The sequence below is a fragment of the Primulina huaijiensis genome, chromosome 15, assembly GCF_012295235.1.
Source record: "Primulina huaijiensis isolate GDHJ02 chromosome 15, ASM1229523v2, whole genome shotgun sequence".
In the NCBI taxonomy this organism is placed as follows: Eukaryota; Viridiplantae; Streptophyta; class Magnoliopsida; order Lamiales; family Gesneriaceae; genus Primulina; species Primulina huaijiensis.
The window spans coordinates 4035227-4058355 of record NC_133320.1 but is presented as its reverse complement, the minus strand read 5'-3'; the positions used below and the strand labels follow the sequence as shown (position 1 = coordinate 4058355).

The following is a 23129-nucleotide window of genomic DNA, read 5'->3' as shown; positions in this document are numbered from 1 at the left end:
TATAATTAGAAGTTAAGCATGTATACTTAATTGACAAAAAAAAGTGAAAAAAAAAAATTAAAATATATTTAAATATATAAATTTAAAAAACTACCAACACTAAATAATACTCAAACCTGGCATCTTGTTTAGTGGTAAAATGACATGTATTTAAGCAAACGGAAAGTAACTAGAAGATTGTCGATGGCCCAAAGTGGGTAAAATAAAATGGGCAGCGCCACAGCATTGCGCCCACGTGTTCCGCTTCTCGCCATTTCGCGCCACCTCGCGTAGCCACGCAGCTCTCTCCAAATACAAAATCTTACAGATAAACTTCTTCCCCATCAATAAAATCCCTCCACCTGAATCTATCTACCGTATCAAATCATTTCTCCATCCTACAAGCTTCCATCTATCCATTGCAATGGCTTCCCACGATCTCAAACAACGAGCAACTGGAAAAGAAGAGTCGCAAACCCCCAACGTCATCGACGCCACATCGCCTTCCGATGTCAACTCCAGGAAAGGGAAGAGATCAAAAGGCGTGGCTAGGCGCGGCTTCCGCTCCTTGGCCATAGTCCTCGCCTTCCCTCTCTCCCTCGCTGTCCTCGTCATCTACCTCTTCGGCTCCACTACTCGTTTCCGCAACATAGAGAAACCATTCTACATCCCTCCCCTCTGGGCACTTCACCTCGCCTGTCTGACTTCTTCCTTCCTTTCCGGCCTCTCCGCTTGGATTGTCTGGGCCGACGGCGGGTTCCACCGCCGCCCTGTGGCGCTGACTTTCTACATGGCTCAGCTGGGGCTCAGCCTCGGATGGTACCCGATCGTGTTCGGCGCGGGGGCTATAAGAGTTGGGTTGGCACTGTGCGCAGCGCTGTTTGGGTCGCTGATCGGGAGTTGGCGGACCTTCAAGAGTCTGAATCAGATCGCCGGTGATCTGTTCGTGCCGTGTCTGGTGGCGTCGCTGCTTCCAGCTGCTGTGAATTTCCGGCTGTTGTATAGTCAGTGAGCAAGAAAGGATGATTTGTATTGGGATGGTTAACTTTTTTTCAACTCGTGTTTGAACATGAATTTGTACGTGTTGTATAATAAAGAGTGTCGGACTGTCATGTTTTGCCGTAAGTTTTTACTTATCCTAAGGTAATTACCGGTTTATATATTTTAAAATATCTTTATGTGTATCTGGCAGTCTGCACATATATTGTGTGTAATTACATACACTAATTAGTATTTTTTTTGTTTCGAATTGAACATTTTTAAATATCTTTATGTAATTACATGATATTTTGTTGTTAAAAATTGTTATGAGATCGTCCAAAGATATTTTGTGATATAGCTCTCATGTTCATCTAACTCAAAAAAAAATATGATTTTTTTTATAAAAGTGTCAAAATCAGACACAACCTATCGACCCGATACGTCTCAACCTGAAAAAAGAAGGTCTGGGTTTGAGGTTTTCGAGGTCGGGTCAGATCGGGTTAAACATGATAGTTGATTCCAAAAAAATGATCGGGTTGACTTGCATTTGGGTCAACCCGAGATGACCCGAAAATTTTAATTTTTAAAAAAAATATAATTAATAAATATTGCCTATATTTTTATATATTGTATATCTGAAAAAATATTTATTGTATATTTATATCATAAATTTTCATAATTTAATATTTATTTTGAACATTTTTTATTTTCTAAACAATTGTTTATTTGATTTAGTAAATATATTTTATTTTTTTTACAATTATACTTTCAAATTTAAATCATATATATGATGGAGATTTTGTTATTATGTGTTTAAATTAAAATAGTTTTTTTTTTTGAATTTTATTTAATTTTCTTTTAAAAAGTTTTAAAAAATCAAAATCGGGTTGATCGGTTTGATTCGGGCTCGGTTTCGGGTTGAGTGTTTTCGAGTTGATTCGGATTCGGATTGAGCAATTTTTGAATAGTGCTATTGTTCAATCCGACTCAATCCACTCGAATTGACACCCTTAATTTTTTATGTCAAAAATATTATTTAATCGAAAATTGAAAAATTATAAAATTTGGAAAATAATTATGTTGAAAATTTTTGGGATGGTTATAATTTTAGTTAGGTAACTATTCAAAAATGAGAAAATAAAAACTATAAAGTTTTTTTTAAAAAAAAAAATAGCATACATCTATATCACAGTTTAGAAGTGAATAAAATATCAATTTCAATCGAAATAATCAATGGACTGAATTAATTTAAAATATTGATTCGTCTTTATTCAAAATTTATTCTTTATTTTTTAAAATATCAATTAGTTTAGCTTAATTTGGTTCTTAATATAAAACTTTGGTTAACCAACGAACTAAAAATTTATTAAAAACAATTTACTATTATTAAATTTTCAGATAAAGTTTATTAAAATATAAATATAATAAATTTTATTGGACAATAAAACTAAACTTGAAAAAATATATTTTTTAATAAATAAAATTTAAAGTTATTTAATTCATTTTGTATATTACATTTTTTAATTAAAACTTTATTTTAAAAAAAATCTATAAGTTCGGACGTTATTGGTTCATTATGTTTTGTAGTAAAGTTCGGTGTATTCAATTTAGTTTGTCGATAATTCGATTTTATAAAGTTCAGTTCGTTTTCGCCGAATGTTCATTCTAATTATTAATTAACACGGGACAGAGTCAACCTCAAGTAGTTTTGAATTCTGGTTCTACCTCTATATGTGAGCTCGTCCTACAAGAACTAGTACTCTTTATAATTTTGTTAATAGTAATAATTACAATTATAAAAGCATAGGAGTATTTTTTTCACATCAAAATTTAAGGGACGTATGTAGGTGGTGTAAAAGTTTTAAAAAAAAATTTGGGAACAGACAACTATGAGAGGAAACTTATTGTGTTTTTATTTTGAAAAATTTTATCTTTTAATAAGTGTTCTTTGTTTGTTTGTTTTTTTTTTTTAATGAAACAAACAGCTTATTTTTTGGTACAAACCCAATTTTTTTCCTCCCAATGAGCCATTTTTCCCCCCTCCTCATGTTGCATTTTTTCTTTTTGAATTAGTATTTCCGTAAACAAAACTACATATTAAGTGAAAATTATAATTAAATTGAGATCATTATTATATAAACAAAACGTTTTTACCTTTCATGTTAAACAGAAATCTCGACACCGTTTTTCTACATTCAACAATAATTAAGGCCGATAACTTATAATATGTTTGGCATCAAAGTTCCAAATTCGAGACGAGATCTCGAAAAAACTCGATTATAACAAACTTATCTTCCAACTAAAAAATAACAATTAAGGAGTATATATTCATATTTTAGGATATATACTATATTATTAAGTTTGAGACGCTTAGAGTAACTACTTTTTTGTGTCATGATATGTTTTAATATATATTAATAAAGTATTAAGATTTTAATGCAAGCCATATGTAGTTCAGCGGATATAATCTTTGTTTTTTATGCATTAAGTTGTAGGTTCAATTTCTACTTCGGTCTTTTTTTATTTCTTTCTTTTTCTATTTATTTTTTAATTCATATATCAATATTACAGTATAGTCACTCACTATTTCTTATAATTATATTTTGATCCTCATTTAAATTTAAACTAAATGAATTATAAAAAAAATATTGTACAATCATGCAACGCGTGCATCGATGCACTAATTATAAATAAAAACCCGGTCGGCAATTTGAAACGAGTTGTCAAAATTTGGAAACAAATAAAACCTAAGGATGGTTTTATCGAAATTATGATTTGATTTCGATTGGAAACCAAAATACGCAATTTATTTTGTGGTCCGATATATCTAACACGTTTTAGTTTATATTGTTAGTTGTCCACATCGGTTAGATAAAATCTCTGAGAGTTGCATATATGGACTTGGACAATTCTCCTCTCTTGAGCTAGCCTTTGGGGTTGAGTTAGGTCCAAGTTCCAATCTTAACATATATCAATCATTCGTCTGATTTTTTTACTTATTTCGTTCATTTTATTGTGTCGTAAGGAAATACTGGAAAAAGAAGGAAATCAGAAATTGAAAAGCGTAAATGTTTGAGCATGCATGCATACCATGCAAAAGCAAGATTTCGAATAAGGTTCAGATGTGGAATAGATGGAGTTATTCATATTGACTTTTTGTTTACGTATTGGTTCACTGTTGGATTGCTAAAAATACATTAATAATTAAGAAAAAGGGTTTCATCGTGATTTTGGATATTTATTTTTTAATCATAACCAATAAATGACAATAATTCATAAATCGGTACCGTGGTGTGTCTCGGTTTGTTTTGGTACAATATTGTCTCTGTTATGATAGCGATCGAACAGCGCGTGTTTGGGTTGTGGTACGAATAAAATATTTGAGTTGAACTGTTACAAACAACTATAACTTTTGATAAATCAACAAACATTCAGTTTTACCATCGATATTAGAGTCAATGTCACGAGTTCGATTCACATGGCTTGCAAGAAGTGCAATTATTGAAAAATAGATTGTTGAGATACAGTAATTGTCTCTTCTAGAAAAATGATCGAACCGTAATGCCTGAGTAGTTGTATAATTTAAAATATTCGAATTACACAATTATCACATAGTATACATTTTGATAAAATGGTTTGCCTTCCGTCCTATATTGTCATTTTCTTGGAATTTGATTTATCCTAAGTTTGATACCGCCTTCGATTTATTTTTAGTTGCAAAAAGTTGTACTATTATAATTTATTTAATTTGAATCAGTCCACACCATCACAATTATCATTCATTAATTTAACCTATATTTAAAAAAAATTAACATATTAGTAATTATCTATGTTGAAAATACTTGGACTCGCTCCAATATATAATACGTTGGGTTGAGAAACAAAAACAATTTTGATTTTGATGATAACAAAATTTGTTAAAGTATTTCTAACATATTTATTCAAGTGTGTAGTTGCTATCTCAAATTAGAAGTTGAAACTTGAATTTAGCCAAAAACTTGGCGAACTTCATTATTTTGATGATATATCTTATCTCGGTAATGCGAATGACAAACCACCAAAGTTAATGAATACAAAACTTAATTTGGGACAAATCGTATTTCGCGTCATTTGGGCTAAATCAAATGTTATCTAGGAAAACCGATGGTTGCAAACCCAAATTGAATTACTAGTCTATCTCATGACGAACCCAACTGAATGAGCAGTCTAGCTGAAGATCCCAATTGAACAAAAACGTCAAAATCAGTTAGGCTTAGAAAAATATCCAGCAAGGTGGTTTTGATTGTTTTCATGCCAGAAACTTTCCAAAAGCTTTCCAAACAGTCGTTTTTTGTGTTTAATGTATATATCACTGTTGGAGTCTATACATACAACATCTTTGAATACCAAATACAATCTTATGAAGAAGATTCAAAGATGTTGTATGTATAGGCTCCAACAATGATATATACATTAAACACAAAAATCAAATACAATCTTATGAAGAAGATTCAAAGCATGAATAACATACATAAAGAAATAAGCTAAATGAAAGCAAACATAATGTGTGATAATACAATTGAGATATAGTTACATTGTAAATGATTAAATGATCACACACAATCACTCGCACATATTCATGAGAGTTGAATTTTAAAGTTTAGTAGAGTGAGTCTTCATACAAAAATATTAAAGATTTTTTTTGTAGTCATGACATAAGAAACGTTGAACATTATGTGGATTGTAAGGTTGTTGTCTATAATCGAGTTGTTAAGAACGGATGATGCAGAAGTTGTTAATTTCCGAACATCTATAAACAAATCCGTATCTGTTTATTTATCGCACTTACTTATTATTACTACAACTTTAAAATGCATTGTTGAAACATTTTATGTATATTTCAAATACCAAAATACTACATACCAAGTGTTTGATATAATGTTTCAACTAAAAAAATTTTAACACATTCAACTTGCATATCTTTTAAATTTTCACCAAAATACTTATTCAGTTATACAAAAAAATTATTTTGAGCGTCTTCCGGTTGGTTTGAAAACAAAGTTCGATTTAATTTATAAGTGTTCAACATTTCAAGAACCGAACTATTGTAGCTTAAAGATTATCCCGAAATACATCTTATCTTTATAACTTAACACAATCCGCTTGCTAGTTTAATCCGAACCAAAATCCATCCGTCGATATACATTTATTTTATAAATCTGTTAGATTTCCTTTGACTTTTTATGTTACTAAAAGTAAGCAATTTTAACTTGAATTTTATTCTATGTATACTATTTCTCGATTGCTGCCTCATTATATAAAATAAAAAGTATATATTAAATTTATCCAATATCATAATATTTTTCACTTAAATTAAAAATACACGAATATATAGGCAAAAAACTAAAAGTTGGGATATGTATGTGACAATTATTGTTATTTTTTAATTTATTTTTTAAGAAACTTATTTATTTGATCAACATGAACTGTAATCCTCATGTCTTTCCCAAGTTGGGTGGCACCAAGCTAGTACAGTACACAAACAAAAAAGTACAAGGCGGAGAAATCTTTCGATTTCAATTAGTTGCATATATGACACCGAGCTCGTAACCCAATGATCTCATCTCATGTCGGATTAATCCGTTCTCCGGGTTCGATTTTCCTTATCTCGTATGTTGTAATTAAAAAAAATTACTTGCATATATTACTAGTTAGATAGAAATTCCGCTTGAAACAAATAAGTTGTTTTACTTGATATTTGATTAATATCCAGAATTATTAAATTTGAATTGGAATACACATTATTTTGTTCAATATTTAATGAGCTATTCAAAAGTTTTAATATTTTATTAATATAAAATAATTATATATATAAAAAAAGTATTTACTTTTTAGCATTTGTTCAAATAACTCGCGAACATATTCGAAATTTTTGAGCCGAAATCAAACCCAAACCGAATTTGAACAAAATATTTTACACTATTAGAGTTTCGAATCGAGCTCTGGCATATCTAATTTGAGCATAAAATTCTTCTTCATTTTCATTTCGATTCGGTTAGCTTTCAATAGATGATAAATATTTCCGAATTTCAATCTAGTGATAATCCTTGATGCCAAAAATTCTCTCGAGGAAGTTAAATACAATACAATTATACAAACGTCTCACCAAATCGTTCTACTTAATTTTACAAGATTTCTTTCTATAAATTCTAAAGGAATAATCCACACTGATGTTGTATGTAAAAACTTTAATTATATTTTTTCCCATACAACAAAAAAGATCACTTATCAAAATGTTTAAATTATTATGAAATATTTTAAAAAAATAATATTGATAGGAAAATCGCATGTTTAAAAGCGCACTGCAACCAAACCCCGCTTATTCCTCAAGAATTGAACTACTACTGTAACTTCCAAAATTAAATAAAATAATTAATAATTATAATTTTACTTATTAATTAAAAAAATATGTGAATACACCGAAAGCCAAAAGGTCAAAGCTGTGTGTGTACTATATATATGACCCAACCTCCAAGTGCGGGCTCCTTCCTCCTCCCCTCACTGCATATCTTTTGTGTTTCGGACTAAAGAATAATAATAGATTCATGTATATACGTATATGTTTATTGTAATTCTTGTTCATATTCGTTTGATAGCGTTCTTTATTGTATTTTCTCTCTGAAAGTTGTAATCTTTTGTGCTTTTTTTGTAAGATTAGATCAGAAACATGGTTGAGACGAGGCGGAGCTCTTCTTCTAAGCGTCCTCTTTCTTCTTCATCGTCTTCTCTGGCTAACGGGAAGCGATCCAAGGTTTGGTTTTTATTGTTTAGAGTTTTCTTGGCTTCTTTAGCTTTTGGGTTTGGGTGGAATGCTTTTTTTGGGTTTCTTGTTCTTGTTTTTGGTTCGCGGTGGTTTTGAATTTTGGGGGGGTTTTGTCTGTGTACAGGCGTCAGAGGCGTCTTCTTCGTCGACCAACGATTCTCCGTCCGCGAACGAAGTGGTAGATGAAGCGGTGGTGACGAAAGAATCGACTAGAGATGAGGCTGGATCTGCTGATCTGGCCAATAGTGGCAGCGTAAAGCAACCAGATGCTGTGGCGGTAACAAAACAGCCAGGAGTGGCGGTGGAAGGTGATGTTTCTGTTTCTTCGATTATTATTATTGATCTTATGCCCTGCGTGTGTTCTGATTTCATTATTATTGTTTCCCGACGATCTTTTGTAAATTCTTGCTCAATGTTTTTTTTTATTTTTTTAATGTTTTGGGCTAGAGGTTTGAATAAATTATTCTGTCGAATGAATTTATTTGATGAAAAGGTTGGTTCGGAATTATGTTTTGAGCTTTTCTGGGCATGCCCAAATGCAAGATTTTATAATATGAGTACTATTAAGCTGTGTTTGATGTGATGGTTGTATAAATTATGATAAAGTGTGGATTACACTAGGAAAAAATGGGTTTCAAAGAGTGAAATCAATCATTGTGTTGATTTTCTTCTTTTAACATCTTGAATTTTTTCTATTGTTGATGCAGGTAATTCTTCAATGGATGTGGAAAAAGGGAAGCCCAGTGGACTGTTAGTGAATCGAGGGAAGAAACGTCAAGTTAAATACAATGAAGGGGTTGCATGGGGAAAACTTCTGTCTCAGTGCTCCCAGGTAGGCTGATACCTTTATACTCAATTTCATGTATTCTTTGTTTACAAAGGTCTGTAATGCACGAGTTATCGTTATCAAGAGTTGAAATCCTTAAACTAAGAGATACTCGTAGAATGATTTATTTTATTGGTTCATGATGGTGTAATGTGAACTTTCCTTTTAAATATTAAATAATTCCAGTGGAGTCTCCATGTTCTGGAGGTGGGGCGTGTTTGTGCGTCTTTGTAACCGAGTTTGTGACAGTGACAAAAATCATCTCCTTACTGTGACTGCCCGAATGCCTGCAGAAGTGCATTGTCGACGGAGTAACTTTTGAAGCTTTGGCTGGTGTTTTTTGGTGGTCCATCATTGACCTTTGTCAATTAAGAATATGATTTATGACCCCAAAAAGTTTATTTTCCCTAAAAAGCCCAAAGTCTACTACAATGAATAAACTAATCTCAAGGAAAAGTCGAAGACTTTGATCTTTTAAGAGATTCTGCAAAATTTAGATATCCTTGATATGGAGCAAAGTGTCCTTATGTTGACATAGATTCACTGTCTAAGCTTGTGTACATGCTATTCAAGCTAAAAAAAGGAAATATGAGTGTAATATCAAAGGAGTAGATTGAGAATTCTGTGTGCGCGCCATTGTTTGCCTACAGTATTATTAATCTTTATGGAGTAAAGTCCCAACTCCCAAGTATTTACGAGGCCATGCTTATCTATCCATAGGTTTATGGTGGCACCATATAGTTCATAACTATCACAAATTATCTGCTGCATCTAGCTGCTTGAAGTCTTTGATAACAACATAAAATGTTTGATCAATATCGTAAATTTATTCGGGATGTAATTTTTCAAACCTAATAACTCTATAAGTTGTGTCCAAAAACACATTATTTTGGTTTGAAAAGTGTATTATTCAAAATTTAGATTTATTTGTTTGTATGTGTACCAAGTCCACTTTTGCTTGTCTTTGAGAGATGTCTATTAACCTGTCTATTTCCATGCCTGTTAACTGTATCTGTGTGCTGCAGAGCCCACATATTGTCATGCAGCGCACCACTTTCACTGTTGGTCAAGGTCATCAATGCGACTTGTGTGTGGGAGATGCCGAAGTTAGTAAATCCTTTTGTAGTCTGAAGCACATTGAATCCGAGGTACATGTTGATTTTTTTCCTTTTTTTGTCTTACTGCCATGGTTCTAGATTTCAGATTTTCATCGATTTCATTACTTTATGAATCTTCAGTCTTCACTTTATTTGTTATTTCCAGGGAGGAGTGTCGGTTACATTGCTTGAAATAACTGGAAATGAAGGGGCTGTTCAAGTGAATGGCAAGGTTTATTCCAAAGATTCCAGTATTCATCTAAATGAAGGAGATGAAGTGGTTTTTAACTCGTCTGGTAAACATGCTTATGTATCCTTGTTACAGAAGCATTGATAGTGCTGCATTTTTTTCCTTTATTTTTGTGAGTTGTAATTTTTTGTTTATAGCTATTAGAGTCATCCTCGTATTCTAGTTTTCTTCACACAGATAAACTTGAGAAGTATACCTTTTCAAATTGTACCAGACAATAGTGTGTTTCCTTGACACACTATTAGATTTTTCAACAACTCACCAATAACGGTGATGCTACTATGGGTGTGCCACATTCAATTAACTTGTTAGAACATCACAGTGAACCAGTAAAAGAATTACATACAGAAGCAATATCAGAAGACCGTTGTACCATTGCCTCAACTCTTGCATCACTATCCAATCTTCGTAAAGAATTATCCCTTCTTCCTCCATCTCAAAATGATGAAGATACACGACACGGTTCTGAATTGCCAGCATTACCTTCTGCTTGTGAAGAGTTAGACAACCATGTGGAGGATGCTGAAATGAAGGATACCTCTGATCAAGAGGATGACATTCCTATATCAATTCTTGCAAAGACTCTCGCTCCATCTCCTGATGTTACCAATGGAAATTCAAATGTTGATGCAGAGAGTAGGAAGATTGTTGCGGAAAGCAATGACTTGAGGCCATTTTTGCAGATTCTAGCTGGTTCTACATCTCCCGAGTTTGATATAAGTCGCAGCATATCTAGAATCCTTGATGAGCATAGGGGGGCATTCAGAGATCAGCGGAAGGAATCAGATGTTCCTGTTTCGATATCATTAAGGCACCAGGCGTTTAAAGATGGTTTACAACAAGGACTACTTGATTGCAAAAATAGTGACATTTCATTTGAAAACTTTCCATATTATCTGAGGTAAAAAAATCAAATTTTGTTGTATGCATCCTTGTCTATGTACATCTTTCATTATGGTTCACTTACCACTACTGATAACTTCTATTAAATATAGTGACAACAATGATCGAAATGGAACTAAATATACGTCGAATATGTCCTTTAATCATTTGCTTTTAGAAAGACTGAAGCATATGTATGTGTCTGCAGCCAAGTAAAAAAACGTGTGCTCAAACATTGTTATATCTAGAACCATCTTGTTATTCTCAATTAAAAGCAGATGTTTGTTTTGTTGTGCCATGGAACTGAATTTTGATCGATATACCTGTGTGTCTGTATGTATCAATTTGTAAATGAGCATTTATTCATTCGTTTGGTGCACATTGTTCAGTCCTATCTATGTGCGTGAAATGAGGGATTTGTGCTTGCCAATCCTCTGCTTTCAATACTCTGTCTCTGTTAATGGACTTGAGCTATTGACTGTTACTTTGTTTCATGTGATTAACCATTATTTAAGTATATGCTATTCATTCTTTATTCCTTGACATAGTTATTTTTTGCAATTTGTTTGTGCTGACAGTGAAACCACGAAGAATGTTCTTATTGCATCAACGTTCATACATTTCAAGTGTAACAAACTTGCAAAATATGTTTCAGCTCTCCCTACATTGTGTCCGAGAATTTTATTATCAGGACCTGCAGGTGGTAGCTCATCCTTTTTATGTCTTGTTATGGCATATTACTTTTGTTTCCTTCTTAGTCTTCTTCCTTTTAGGTTCGGAGATATATCAGGAAACCTTGACTAAGGCACTAGCGAAATATTTTAGTGCGAGAATCCTCATAGTTGATTCTATTATACTGCCTGGTGTAAGCATCCTCACCTGCTTTCCTTTAATGTGTTCCTGGTTTCCTTGATGAAGTTGTTCATTATTGTATCCAAAATCATGTGGTTTATAATGATTGAAAGTTAGAAAAATTTATCCAGGGAACATCATCAAAGGAACCTGATTCTGTGAAAGAAACTTCAAAGCCTGAGAGAACAAGTGTGTTTACTAAACGGGCTGCAGCCACTACATTGCAGCTAAAGAAACCTGCCTCAAGCGTAGAGGCTGACATTACCGGTGGTTCTACCATAAGCTCCCAAGCCCAGCCTAAGCAGGAGGCATCCACTGCTTCATCAAAAAACTATGTTTTTAAATACGGTAAACTCAATTTTTTTTTCTTGTTGATATTCTGTATTTTGCGTTGATAGCATGTACTTTGTTGGTTGAAATTCTTTGTTGTTTTGGCAGGTGACCGAGTGAAGTATGTGGGTTTGTTACCATCTGGGTTTTCTCCTACTCAAACTCCAATAAGGTAATTGTCCTACCGAGTTGATTTAGTTTCCTAGATAACAAGTTTTGGATGGTTTTCCTTATTCTTTTTCTAAACTTATGTTTACTGATAGAGTTGACCATTAGCTGATGGTCTCCTGGTAACAACAAAACTGCTGTATTCACTGGTTACACGTTCTACTGTGTACTTTCACGCTTTTGGTTTCAGTTGTGTTTTTGTGCACACGTTTGATGAGGAATTATGCTAGTTTTTTTATACATAACCAGGAATATGAGAGTCAAAACCACACCCATTTCTGGGACTTGATAACGAATTATCTATTTTGGGATTCATTCTTTTATTATGTGGTGTTGTATCATGTTTTATGTGCAGGGGTCCAACATATGGTTACAGAGGCAAGGTGGTACTCGCTTTTGAGCAAAATGATTCTTCTAAAATTGGGGTTAGATTTGATAGGACAATTCCAGATGGTACTGATCTTGGGGGCAACTGTGAAATAGATCATGGGTTCTTTTGTGCTGGTAACTATTTCTTATCTATCTATTTTCCTTCAATTTATACCTGTTATCAAACATAATTTTCCTTAATTCAGTGGTGGCTGTCCTGTTTTCTTTCTATGCAGCTGACTCATTACGTCTTGATAGTTCTAATGCTGATGACACAGACAAGCTTGTCATCAATGAACTCTTTGAGGTGAGTACCTTAAATATAATTATGTTTGCTATTCTCAGAATAATTTCTGTCATGCTCTGTATTTGTGTTCTTACTAGAGGTAAATACTGTAATTTCTGTAGGTTGCTTCCCTAGAAAGTAAGACTTGTCCATTAATTTTGTTTGTGAAAGACGTTGAGAAATGCTTGGTGGGAAATCCTGAAGCGTATGCAGCTTTTAAAAATAAACTCGAAAATTTACCAGAGAATGTTGTTGTAATAGCTTCTCATACTCACACAGACAACCGGAAAGAGAAGGTTAGTTTAGCTTTATTTTCCTTATCAAGTTGTCCCTGCATATTTTAGGGCTTACACTACTTGTGCTTGCTGCATATTCCAGTCTCATCCTGGTGGATTATTGTTCACAAAATTTGGGAGCAACCAAACTGCACTGCTTGACCTTACCTTCCCGGTATGCCAAAGAACATCTTTATTTGTCCTCTTTCCTGCTTTTTTATTTTATTATGTAAGTGATTCATTTGTTATTATTTATATGGAACTTCCTAGTACTATGTTCAATTTTTCTTGGCCCTTTAATTTGTTCTACAATAGTTTTCGTCTATTTCAAATGATTCAAGGGGTGAGGGAACTCTACTAACTGAGAACACACTGAAAAGACACTTGACTATGTATCTTTTCTTCGTTGGATTCATGCATACTTGTCATTGGTGATATTTGTGCATGCATATGTGCTCTCCTGTTCGTGGTCATGCAGAGTATCTAAACTATGGTTGCACTTCATTTTCTTTATCAAGGATAATTTTGGTAGATTGAATGATAGAAGTAAGGAAACTCCGAAAACAATGAAGCAGCTTACCCGTCTTTTCCCAAACAAAGTGACGATACAGGCTCCTCAGGTAAAAAAATCGATTTATAATATTGTTGTTGTCTATATTTAGTAAGGAAGCAGGCTGTAAAAGTTGTTCCACTTTTACAGGACGAAAAAGCTCTATCGGACTGGAAACAACACCTGGATCGTGATATTGAGACAATGAAATCACAGTCAAACATTGCTAGCGTTGATTCGGTCAGTCACATCTGTCAACTGACCCATATTTACACATATGAAATTGCATCTAGTTTACATGATTCGCTTGGTTATATGAGGGGATTATATTTGGTTATTTCCTTGGAAAGCTTTTTTAACTTGATCACCAGTAGTGAGAAAGTGTGGTAATGATGACGTTATTAGCAAACTTAGAATGGAAATGTTACGAAACTATGTCATGAACTATTTTATTCGAACATTTCTTACTGGTTTGACTCAAATGTTTACCGTATGATTTTAATCTTTGAATGATTTTACACATTTTCTTTCTATTTATTAATATGAATTTCAGGTTCTAAATCGAATTGGCCTTTGTTGCCCTGATCTGGAAACTTTATGCATCAAAGATCAAGCTTTGACTACTGAAAGTTAGTAAATTTATACGATTTTTAAAAGCTTCAACTTTGATACAATGTACTTAAATCAACTGGTAATGTTGTTGGACTCATGGTGACAGGTGTTGAAAAGATTGTTGGCTGGGCTATAAGCCATCACTTTATGCATTGTTCAGAGGCTTCAAGCAAAGAGTCAAAACTTGTCATTTCAAGTCAGAGGTGAACTTTATTTGTACATTTCTGTCAACACTATCAACAGATTGAGACTAAAAGATAACTGGAGATGCAGCATAGGAAAAATGCCTAGCTCATTTTGGTTCACGTTCTTATAGTTTTCCCTTTTGGCCTTGTCTTGCAGTATCAGTTATGGGCTCAACATTCTGCAGGGACTTCAAAACGAAAACAAGAATTTGAAGAAATCTCTTAAGGTGAATCAGTGTCTCTGTTACTCGTAGTTAAGTTTGCTTCATGGTTTCCCAATATTTCATGCAATCCGGAGTAAGAGAATGACTCTGCTTGAGTTTCAGGATGTAGTTACAGAAAATGAATTTGAGAAAAGGCTCCTCGGTGAGGTTATTCCACCCGATGATATAGGAGTTACTTTTGATGACGTTGGTGCTTTGGAAAATGTGAAGGAGACTTTGAAGGAACTGGTGATGCTACCGCTGCAGAGGCCAGAATTGTTCAGCAAAGGGCAGCTAACAAAGGCAAGTGAATTTCAGCTGTTGTACGTTTTTAGAAGTATGATCAGTCATCATTTATATATGTATAGTAGGTTAGGTCATATATTTGGTTTTTTGTTTCTGACTTTGTCGCTCGTGGCAGCCGTGTAAGGGAATATTGCTATTTGGACCTCCTGGTACTGGCAAAACTATGCTTGCAAAAGCTGTTGCAACTGAAGCTGGTGCAAACTTCATCAACATATCAATGTCAAGCATAACATCAAAAGTATAGTTCTTGATTAGCCGTCAAGTGGTTTCATTTATTGCACAGGTTTGCTGTTTAAAAATTAACATGGCCTATTTGTTCGAATAGTGGTTTGGTGAAGGAGAAAAATATGTGAAAGCTGTCTTCACTTTGGCTAGCAAAATTGCCCCTAGTGTTGTATTTGTTGACGAGGTTGGTGTACTACCCCGATAATCCTCTATTTTTTTCTTCTTGGCACTCTTCTACTCCTCATTTTTTTTATCTTTGTTGCCACAGGTTGATAGCATGCTAGGGAGACGGGAAAACCCTGGTGAGCATGAAGCAATGCGCAAAATGAAGAATGAATTTATGGTGAACTGGGATGGCTTGCGTACCAAGGATAAGGAACGTGTGCTAGTACTTGCTGCTACAAATAGACCTTTTGATCTTGATGAGGCTGTTATTAGGAGGCTTCCAAGGAGGTCTATTGTTGCTAAACCTAGTAACTTGTTTTTTTCTTCCAAAGAAAAGCTTTTAATGCACGCAAGCGAGACCACAACTCTGAAATACTATTATATATATTTCACGCAGGCTGATGGTTAACTTGCCAGATGCTCAAAACAGAGAGAAAATATTGAGCGTGATGTTAGCCAAGGAAGAATTGGTCCCGTCAATTGATTTCCAGGCTATTGCTAGCATGACAGAAGGGTATTCGGGAAGTGATCTAAAGGTTTGTGTAGAATGCTGCATTTTATATGTCATCTCAACTTGGTTTCGTTTTTTGTATTTGGGATTCTAGCCATGGTTTTAATCGAGTTTTCCTCTTTTCCAGAATCTCTGCGTGACAGCTGCACATCGTCCTATAAGAGAAATTTTGGAGAAGGAGAAAAAGGTTCGTATGTGTGTGTGTGCTTGTGCTCGTACATCCCGAATCTTGCTGTCTCGTAGCTGTTACCGGCATTCACTCTCATTCTAATCTGTAAAACTATTTATAAGGATATATGGCATTGCTAATATGTCGTAAATTTATAGGAGAAAGCGTTGGCGGAAGCAGAGAAGAAACCATTACCTGCATTATGCAGCAGTGCTGATATACGGCCACTGAGTATGGAGGACTTTAGATATGCACACGAACAGGTGCGTTTATTTCTACTGTCGATTCATCCTTTTGAAACTCTCTCTCTCTCTCTCTCTGATAAAAAACCAACAGGTCTGTGCAAGTGTATCATCAGAGTCACAGAACACAAACGAGCTTCTCCAATGGAACGATCTCTATGGAGAAGGCGGATCAAGAAAGAAGACGTCGCTTAGCTACTTCATGTAGAAGAAGATATTGTACAGATTGTCAATGTTCAGTTTTTGTTCACCTGCAAGTTTGTTTCATGTATCATATGTTTATTAGTCTATCCTCTATTCTTTTTTGCTTTACGGTTTGACCTACCAAGACTTATTTTTATGCTTTCTTTTTATCTTAAATAAAAATAAAATAATAATTTATAATTGAAGTTTTTGTAAATAAAGGTAAAATAAGAAGCTTGAAAATTATACATTATTATTATGAGTAGGTCTCTTGTGAGACGGTTTCACGAATCTTTTCTTGTGATACGGTCTCACGAATCTTTATTTGTGAGATAAGTCAATTTTACCGATATTCACAATAAAAAGTAATATTTTTTCGTGGTTCATAATAAAAAGTAATACTCTTAACTTAAAAAGTAATATTTTTTATAGATGATTCAAATAAGAGATTTGTCTTATAAAATACGGCCTGTGAGATCGTCTCACACAAGTTTTTCTTTATTATCATATAATTAAAGTTGAAGTTTTTGTATAAATTTTGTAATTTTTTTAATCATGTTTATATCTATATTTATATATATTTTAGATGAAAAATTATTAGTTTGAAAATTAAAAATATGTTTAAATAATTAATTCAATCATATAAAAAAACAAACAAAAAAACTTTGAAGATGGATCTTTTATTATAAAATAAGATAAATCTTTGACCATCAAAAAGAAAGTGGTAGAAGGATATTCTCGACATGTAACTGATTACATACTATTTATTTATTTTGACTTTTATGAAAATCGCGACGGAGTTCGCAGAATCAATGATGATCCACTCTTCTGCATTCCTCCTGCCGAATCTTTCTTCTGGTAGTAGCGATTACGCTCTGGTTTTGCTCAACCAACGTTTGCCTCGATTTACTCCTCTTCTCTGGAAGCACTGTAATTGTCATGCATCCAAATCTCGAGATTGTGTGTGTGTGTGTATGTGTTTTTTTTTTTTTTGCTTCGTTCAAATTATTCTGAGATCTTGTATTGGGTTTTCAGCACAATTTCGTGTATGTGCGGACGGTGGAGCGAACAGGGTGTATGACGAGTTACCGCTGCTGTTCCCTGAAGCGGAGCCTTTGGATATTCGCAAAAGGTTTGTAGTTTGATTCTATGTTTCTGGAATCAATGAGATTGTGAAATGAGAGATATTGTTATAATAAGGAGATATCCTTTTGATAAATTGAACTGAAAATGGTGGTGGTGATATGCAGCATTTGCTTCTTAAGGATTTTGTGTGTGGTCCAGGTATAAGCCAGATGTGATCAAAGGAGACATGGATTCAATCAGAGCAGAAGTTTTGGAGTTCTACAAAAATGCAGTTAGTTAATTATTTGCTTTTCGCTTGAACAGTCATTTGGACATCTGATTTAACCAAAAAATGATAGCTATGAATGGATCCTAAGTTTGTTTCTTCGTTTCCGAATGATTCACGCATAGCTTTATGACCGTTGCTTTCTTTTTTCGAAAAAAGTCACCTTGACACATTTTTTTATGATCGTGTTGAAATCGGCATCTTATATCTTTCTCTAGATTTAGCTTTACATATAATACTCTAATTCTTTGGCATTTCCAAATATCTATTTTCTAAGTTGTCATATTTACTTGTCAAATGCAGGGGACTGAAATAGTCGATGCTTCCCATGATCAGGACACCACAGATTTACACAAATGTGTGGCATATATTCGAGATTTACCAGATCGGCTTAATCAAAATGTATTTTCTCATGCTCAAAATCTTGATTTTGTGGGTATTTGTTTGCTGTATATTAATTATTTCACCGCCTCAAAATTGAAAACCATCAAGAACCAGGGAAGGATTTATTTTCTGATTGATTTTTTTAATAATATGATATCTATTTTGATGGGAATATGATAGAGTTTTAAGTGAGAGATCTTCGATCTCCTTTATTGTTCTTTTTCAGTTTTACATTTCTATATTTATTTAAGCTTGCATTCGGTTATAATTGCATGTTTCTTTCAGCTACGCATTCTTGTTGCTGGTGCACTTGGCGGAAGGTTTGACCACGAGGTTGGGAATATCAATGTTATATGCCGTTTCTCAAGCACAAGGATAGTTCTTCTATCTGATGATTGCCTCATCCAACTTCTTCCACGTAGTCATAATCATGAGATTCATATCCAACCAAGCGTCGAGGGTCCACATTGTGGCCTCGTCCCTATTGGTGCACCCTCTAAAAGCACCTCAACCACGGGGCTCGAGTGGAATCTTAGTAAGTTTTGCTAAACTAAATACATTTTACACTGTCAAGAATACAGCTCGAGCTCTGATTTATTGATGTGTGTTATATTTATTTCTTAGCTTGATATGTTGTTAGTTAATGCATTGTGTTTCAGCCAATACGGAAATGAGATTCGGTGGTCTCATTAGCACATCCAATATCGTTAAAGAGGATATAATAACCGTGAGATCTGACTCCGACCTTCTTTGGACTATTTCCATAAGAAAGGCATTATGATTAAGGCAGCAGCACGAAGAGTTTGAAGACATTCATTAGGTCCGAGTGAATAAGTAAAGGTCGATTTTGTTTTTCATTAAGATGATGTCGCATTGTATAGTTTCAAGATTCTTGCCTCTCGGCATTTATTGCTGAAAGATGAAATAATTTTAAAACTTGTTTGAATGTCTTTTCTATACCATACGTGTGGAATACATCGCATTGGACCGTGATTAATATATTATTGTATAAATGAAAAATTGTTGGTTTATTGGAAGCCACTGTTAGCCATTGGATTGTGCTGTCCGTCGACCAACTTCTTCCCGTAGATTCTCCCTTTGCATCATCTGCCTCACCTTCCAGGGTCTCCAATTGCCTTGACAAAACACAAAGTGAGAGGGATTCCAAAAAGGGTTCGGTACGAGAATTAGTGGCCCTCAGCATTTCATCAATGAAAATATTATCGTGTATACTGTTTACTGCATCATATCATTATACTGTCTATGTACGAAGGGACGATGGACAGAGGTAAAGACTAGAGCCTGGTTATGATCGATCACAATGGTATCAATGGACCCCGAATATTCAACACCAGCCTCGAATTAACCAGTGACTAATAGAACGAGACATTACAGGTAAGTACCTAAAATGACTCGCAGCAAGGAGAAGCGTGTGGCCATATCAGAAGCTGGATCATGGGAGACCAAATACTTATTCGCTAAAAACCAATCGATCGCCCAAAGATTTGAACATTAATGTTTGATCTCGCGCGCACAATTTATACCAATTAACAAGAAAAGAAAAGAAGAATTTCAAGCCCTTCATCACCAAGAGTAGGTTTTATCACCATAGATGGTGAACATCGGCTGTCAAAAATAATTTCTCCAGCATTGAAAATATTCAAGGACTAACTGGAATGAAGCTCAACTGATTATCACAGGACAATTGAGTTAAAATTTTGAATCGAAAAAAATTATCACCATCAAAATAGGCAATATCCAACATATTACATTACGTGTTTTTAGTCGAAAATCATTTTAAATAAGAAATTAACAAAGACCAGTTTAAAAACTGACCCCTGACGACCAACATCCAAGAATTCACCAATCCCAAAAATTTTAATAACAAAAAACTAAGCACTAAGCTTAAAATAGCAGCACTCTGCACGATTAATACAGCACGAAATCACAGATGTCGCAAACAATCTCAATATCAGGTGGGGGTGAACAATGGTAGAAGATAGCAGTCTTCAAGTATTGGAGCTTCTCATTGCGTTTAGAACTACAAAACGGGAAATAAAACGGACGAATATTTCTTAACACACCGACATACTTCTGCAAGAATTGCAACAATTTGTCCACAGATTATAACAGATAACTTAGTTCATCTCAAACCATGATTAATTGACCAAGATAACAGCATCAACGTTCATCAGATCAGCCAATCTTTCATCTGTTGAAATAAAATTAAGAAACGTACTCAATCCAGGTAAATTAGTATGTTACTGCAATGTATGGACAACACAAAGATGAGAACCTAGAAAGACTCCTGCTACGACTCTGACTGGGGCTCCTGCTTGGACTGCGTGCTTTTGGACTCTTACTTGCTAGTTTCTGGTGCTGAAACTTGTCAGAAATAAACAGGGAAAAGCAAATACAAAGAATGTGGTGGCAGAAAAGCACCATGCACGCAACAACAATCCAACTGTAAACATAACCAAGGAAGACAAACATTAACCGAACTCGAGGATAAACTTACAGATGGTTTTGGAGATCTGGATCTTGATGGAGATCTGCAAAAGTTCCAGAAACAACCTAATTTAATATCCTGATGAGCCTCTTAACAAGTTTGATCCAAGTTCCTTGATGTCACTTCCATGTCAGTGTGACCATGACCAACATAGACAGGAAGCTCAAAAATATTTTAGCAAACAGTATGACAAAAAAACTTGACAGAACAGAAGAAACAAAGCCCACCTAAGCAAGCAACCTACCTAACGAAAAAGAAATGAGACCTTGACACACAGCCAACAAAAGCTCTTTGAAAGACCAATACGAAAGATATCAAAGGAACGAATAAACAATCTGATAGAATGCTTTGGTAGCTTAGCAGCATTGGAGACGGTTTATACATTTCCACTGCATAAAGGTGATCCCTTAATCAAATGGCAATTAGTTCACTGTCCAGCTTCATAATTGTAATCCATAGTCTTCATTGTTTCCAATCTATGGACATTGTGATGCTCATTAGATTAGAGTCATCATGAAGGGTTCTTAAGTTACCATCTATATAACAGCATACCTCCACAAAGAAAAGAATTGCAGCCAACTGAATCGATATCACCCAACCAGATCCTAATATGCAATCCCCACATAGCGCAAATATCCATATCTAAAAAGACAAAGAGGCAATCCCATGTTCACAAACAAAGAATTAGAAAAATGTTGTTTGAGAGTGGGCACATTTCTTAACACTCAGATAAAAAAATCAAGAAGGGCAAGGTATAATATTCTTTTCAGTGTAGGTTGGGACCTGGGGGTGGGGGTTGTAAGAAGACACTTTTTACCATGTCCAGTGTTTTTTTGGCATTTTCTAAATTATTCCCATGTTAGTTAATCCCAGGATCCAGCTTGAACCTGGTACTTCACTTGTTCCAAAAAAAAATTTGCCATTATCCAATGAAGGTCCTTGAAAATTACTGAAAAATGTCAATGGCTCAATGCAACTAAAAAAAGTGGCATGATTCATACATACAGCAATTTCATGTTATGCATCTCTGTATATTAACAATTGCAGATGCCTCCTAAAAATACATCAATTTTACCTCTTACTAAATCACAGTTGTGCCCCACCCCTCAAGAGGCTACTCCCAAGAGCATCAAGAGAGTATATGCATGCATCACCATTGCTCGTAAAAACTCTCTTGAACCAAGTGCAGGAAGATTCAAAAGTGACTGGTGGGACTGTAGTTATAATTTTTCAAAAAAAGTTTCACTGAAATACTTTTTCCCGTTATTAAAACAGGAATCAATAAAACTTCCCGATCTGCCAACCCTAAAAGAAGCATCCTCGATAATAAAACCGCCTTCCGGCATCTGTCTAGTCTGTTTACACCACGTCGAAACACTTCTAATTTCTAAAACTTACCCACAAATGAATCAGTTAAAATGTAAGTTCAAAAGAATATCCCATTGAAGTAATCTGAAATGAGAAAGCATCAATAAAAACCTATACATGACAGAAAGCTGATCTGAAACTTCAACTCCATAGGAACAGGAAACAGGTTTACAACAAAATTTGAATCAAACAAAGATACACCTCAAATACATTTTTTAGGTCCATTCATCATCAGGAAATTCTTTACCAGACCAACAGTAAGATTCCAACTCTAGATTACCAGCCCAAGTCACTACAAATATATACCAGGACAGCCTCTTCCAACGATAGAAAATTTCCTACGTTTGAGATCTACAAGGATGAAAATATACAAAATGTATCTATCACACAGAACATTTGGTCGAGAGTAGAGAAATCAGACTATGCTGGCAAAAGAATTGACAGATAAATGAGGCCCCATAAAAATTATTCAATTGAACCATAAAGATGCATCAAGCAAAGAAATCGAAACTAGTAGTAAATGAGATTTACAATGTATAAAGTCACACATAGAGTATCAAAGGAAGAAAGGGTGCGCCTTCTCTAAAGAGACATCTGTTACTAGCACTAAAAAATAATCATAGAAAAAGGTTTACCTTGACACAGAGCGTGCTTTTGACCCAGAACACGACCGAGAAGAGACAGACTTTGAACGGCTTCTTGAGCGGCGTGATGCTTTTCTTTTTGGTGACTTGCTGTAACGAGCAACAATGAGAAAATAAATTTATCATAACTGTTGAAGCCACAAGACCAAGAAGCAAAAAAGAAATCACATGGTAACAAAATTCAACCTTTTACTCCTGCTGTGGCTCAGACTAGCGCTCCGGCCGCGACCATTGCTCTTTCCTTTTGAGTGAGAAGGGCTGCGGCTGCGGCTTCTGGAACGGGTTGAATCGTATTCCTTTACCTTCTCACATGAATAAAGGATATTGTGAGACTGCTTGTAATCATAGGACATAAAAAACAACACCAACGCAACACTTAAACATCATCATACATGAATTCTAGCCCTAGAAAAGGCATTCCGAAA

General features: G+C 34.6%; 3 protein-coding genes and 1 long non-coding RNA gene across 8 annotated transcripts; 3 read left to right on the top strand and 1 right to left on the bottom strand.

Annotated features, from left to right (window-relative positions):
• Positions 1-191: 191 nt before the first annotated feature.
• On the top strand, positions 192-1163 carry LOC140959899 (translocator protein homolog). The gene has a single exon (XM_073417942.1). The coding sequence runs from the start codon at positions 404-406 to the stop codon at positions 989-991; it is 588 nt and encodes a 195-aa protein (XP_073274043.1). The 5' UTR covers positions 192-403; the 3' UTR covers positions 992-1163.
• A 6248-nt stretch (positions 1164-7411) lies between these two features.
• Positions 7412-16577, top strand: LOC140958646 (uncharacterized). Its single transcript, XM_073416166.1, has 28 exons — positions 7412-7546; positions 7658-7750; positions 7887-8070; positions 8470-8594; positions 9614-9736; positions 9852-9995; positions 10181-10836; positions 11396-11517; positions 11591-11682; positions 11801-12017; positions 12108-12171; positions 12523-12671; positions 12773-12843; positions 12945-13118; positions 13201-13272; positions 13616-13717; positions 13798-13887; positions 14201-14276; positions 14366-14462; positions 14602-14671; positions 14771-14950; positions 15069-15191; positions 15279-15362; positions 15447-15631; positions 15741-15879; positions 15982-16041; positions 16182-16286; positions 16360-16577. The coding sequence occupies exons 2-28, from the start codon at positions 7667-7669 to the stop codon at positions 16471-16473; spliced, it is 3702 nt and encodes a 1233-aa protein (XP_073272267.1). The 5' UTR covers positions 7412-7546; positions 7658-7666; the 3' UTR covers positions 16474-16577.
• A 538-nt stretch (positions 16578-17115) lies between these two features.
• Positions 17116-19214, top strand: LOC140959833 (thiamine pyrophosphokinase 1-like). 3 transcript variants are annotated; one of them, XM_073417858.1, is made up of 6 exons: positions 17116-17378; positions 17484-17580; positions 17699-17805; positions 18103-18201; positions 18469-18718; positions 18843-19214. In XM_073417858.1, exons 3-6 carry the CDS (start codon positions 17761-17763, stop codon positions 18962-18964), a joined length of 516 nt encoding a protein of 171 aa, XP_073273959.1. In that variant the 5' UTR covers positions 17116-17378; positions 17484-17580; positions 17699-17760; the 3' UTR covers positions 18965-19214. The 3 variants fall into 3 exon arrangements, with proteins under 3 accessions (XP_073273959.1, XP_073273958.1, XP_073273957.1); XM_073417857.1 differs by having other exon boundaries at positions 17119-17378; positions 17733-17805; positions 18824-19214; XM_073417856.1 differs by having other exon boundaries at positions 17128-17378; positions 17733-17805.
• An 869-nt stretch (positions 19215-20083) lies between these two features.
• Positions 20084-23129, bottom strand: LOC140959156 (uncharacterized). Of its 3 annotated transcripts, none has more exons than XR_012171933.1 (7): positions 23097-23129; positions 22891-23006; positions 22696-22794; positions 21768-22411; positions 21245-21334; positions 20480-21168; positions 20084-20395 (listed from the first exon to the last, which is right to left on the bottom strand). It is a non-coding gene; the product is annotated as an uncharacterized lncRNA (long non-coding RNA). The 3 variants fall into 3 exon arrangements; XR_012171932.1 differs by lacking the exon at positions 21768-22411 and having other exon boundaries at positions 20480-20735; positions 20937-21168; XR_012171931.1 differs by lacking the exon at positions 21768-22411.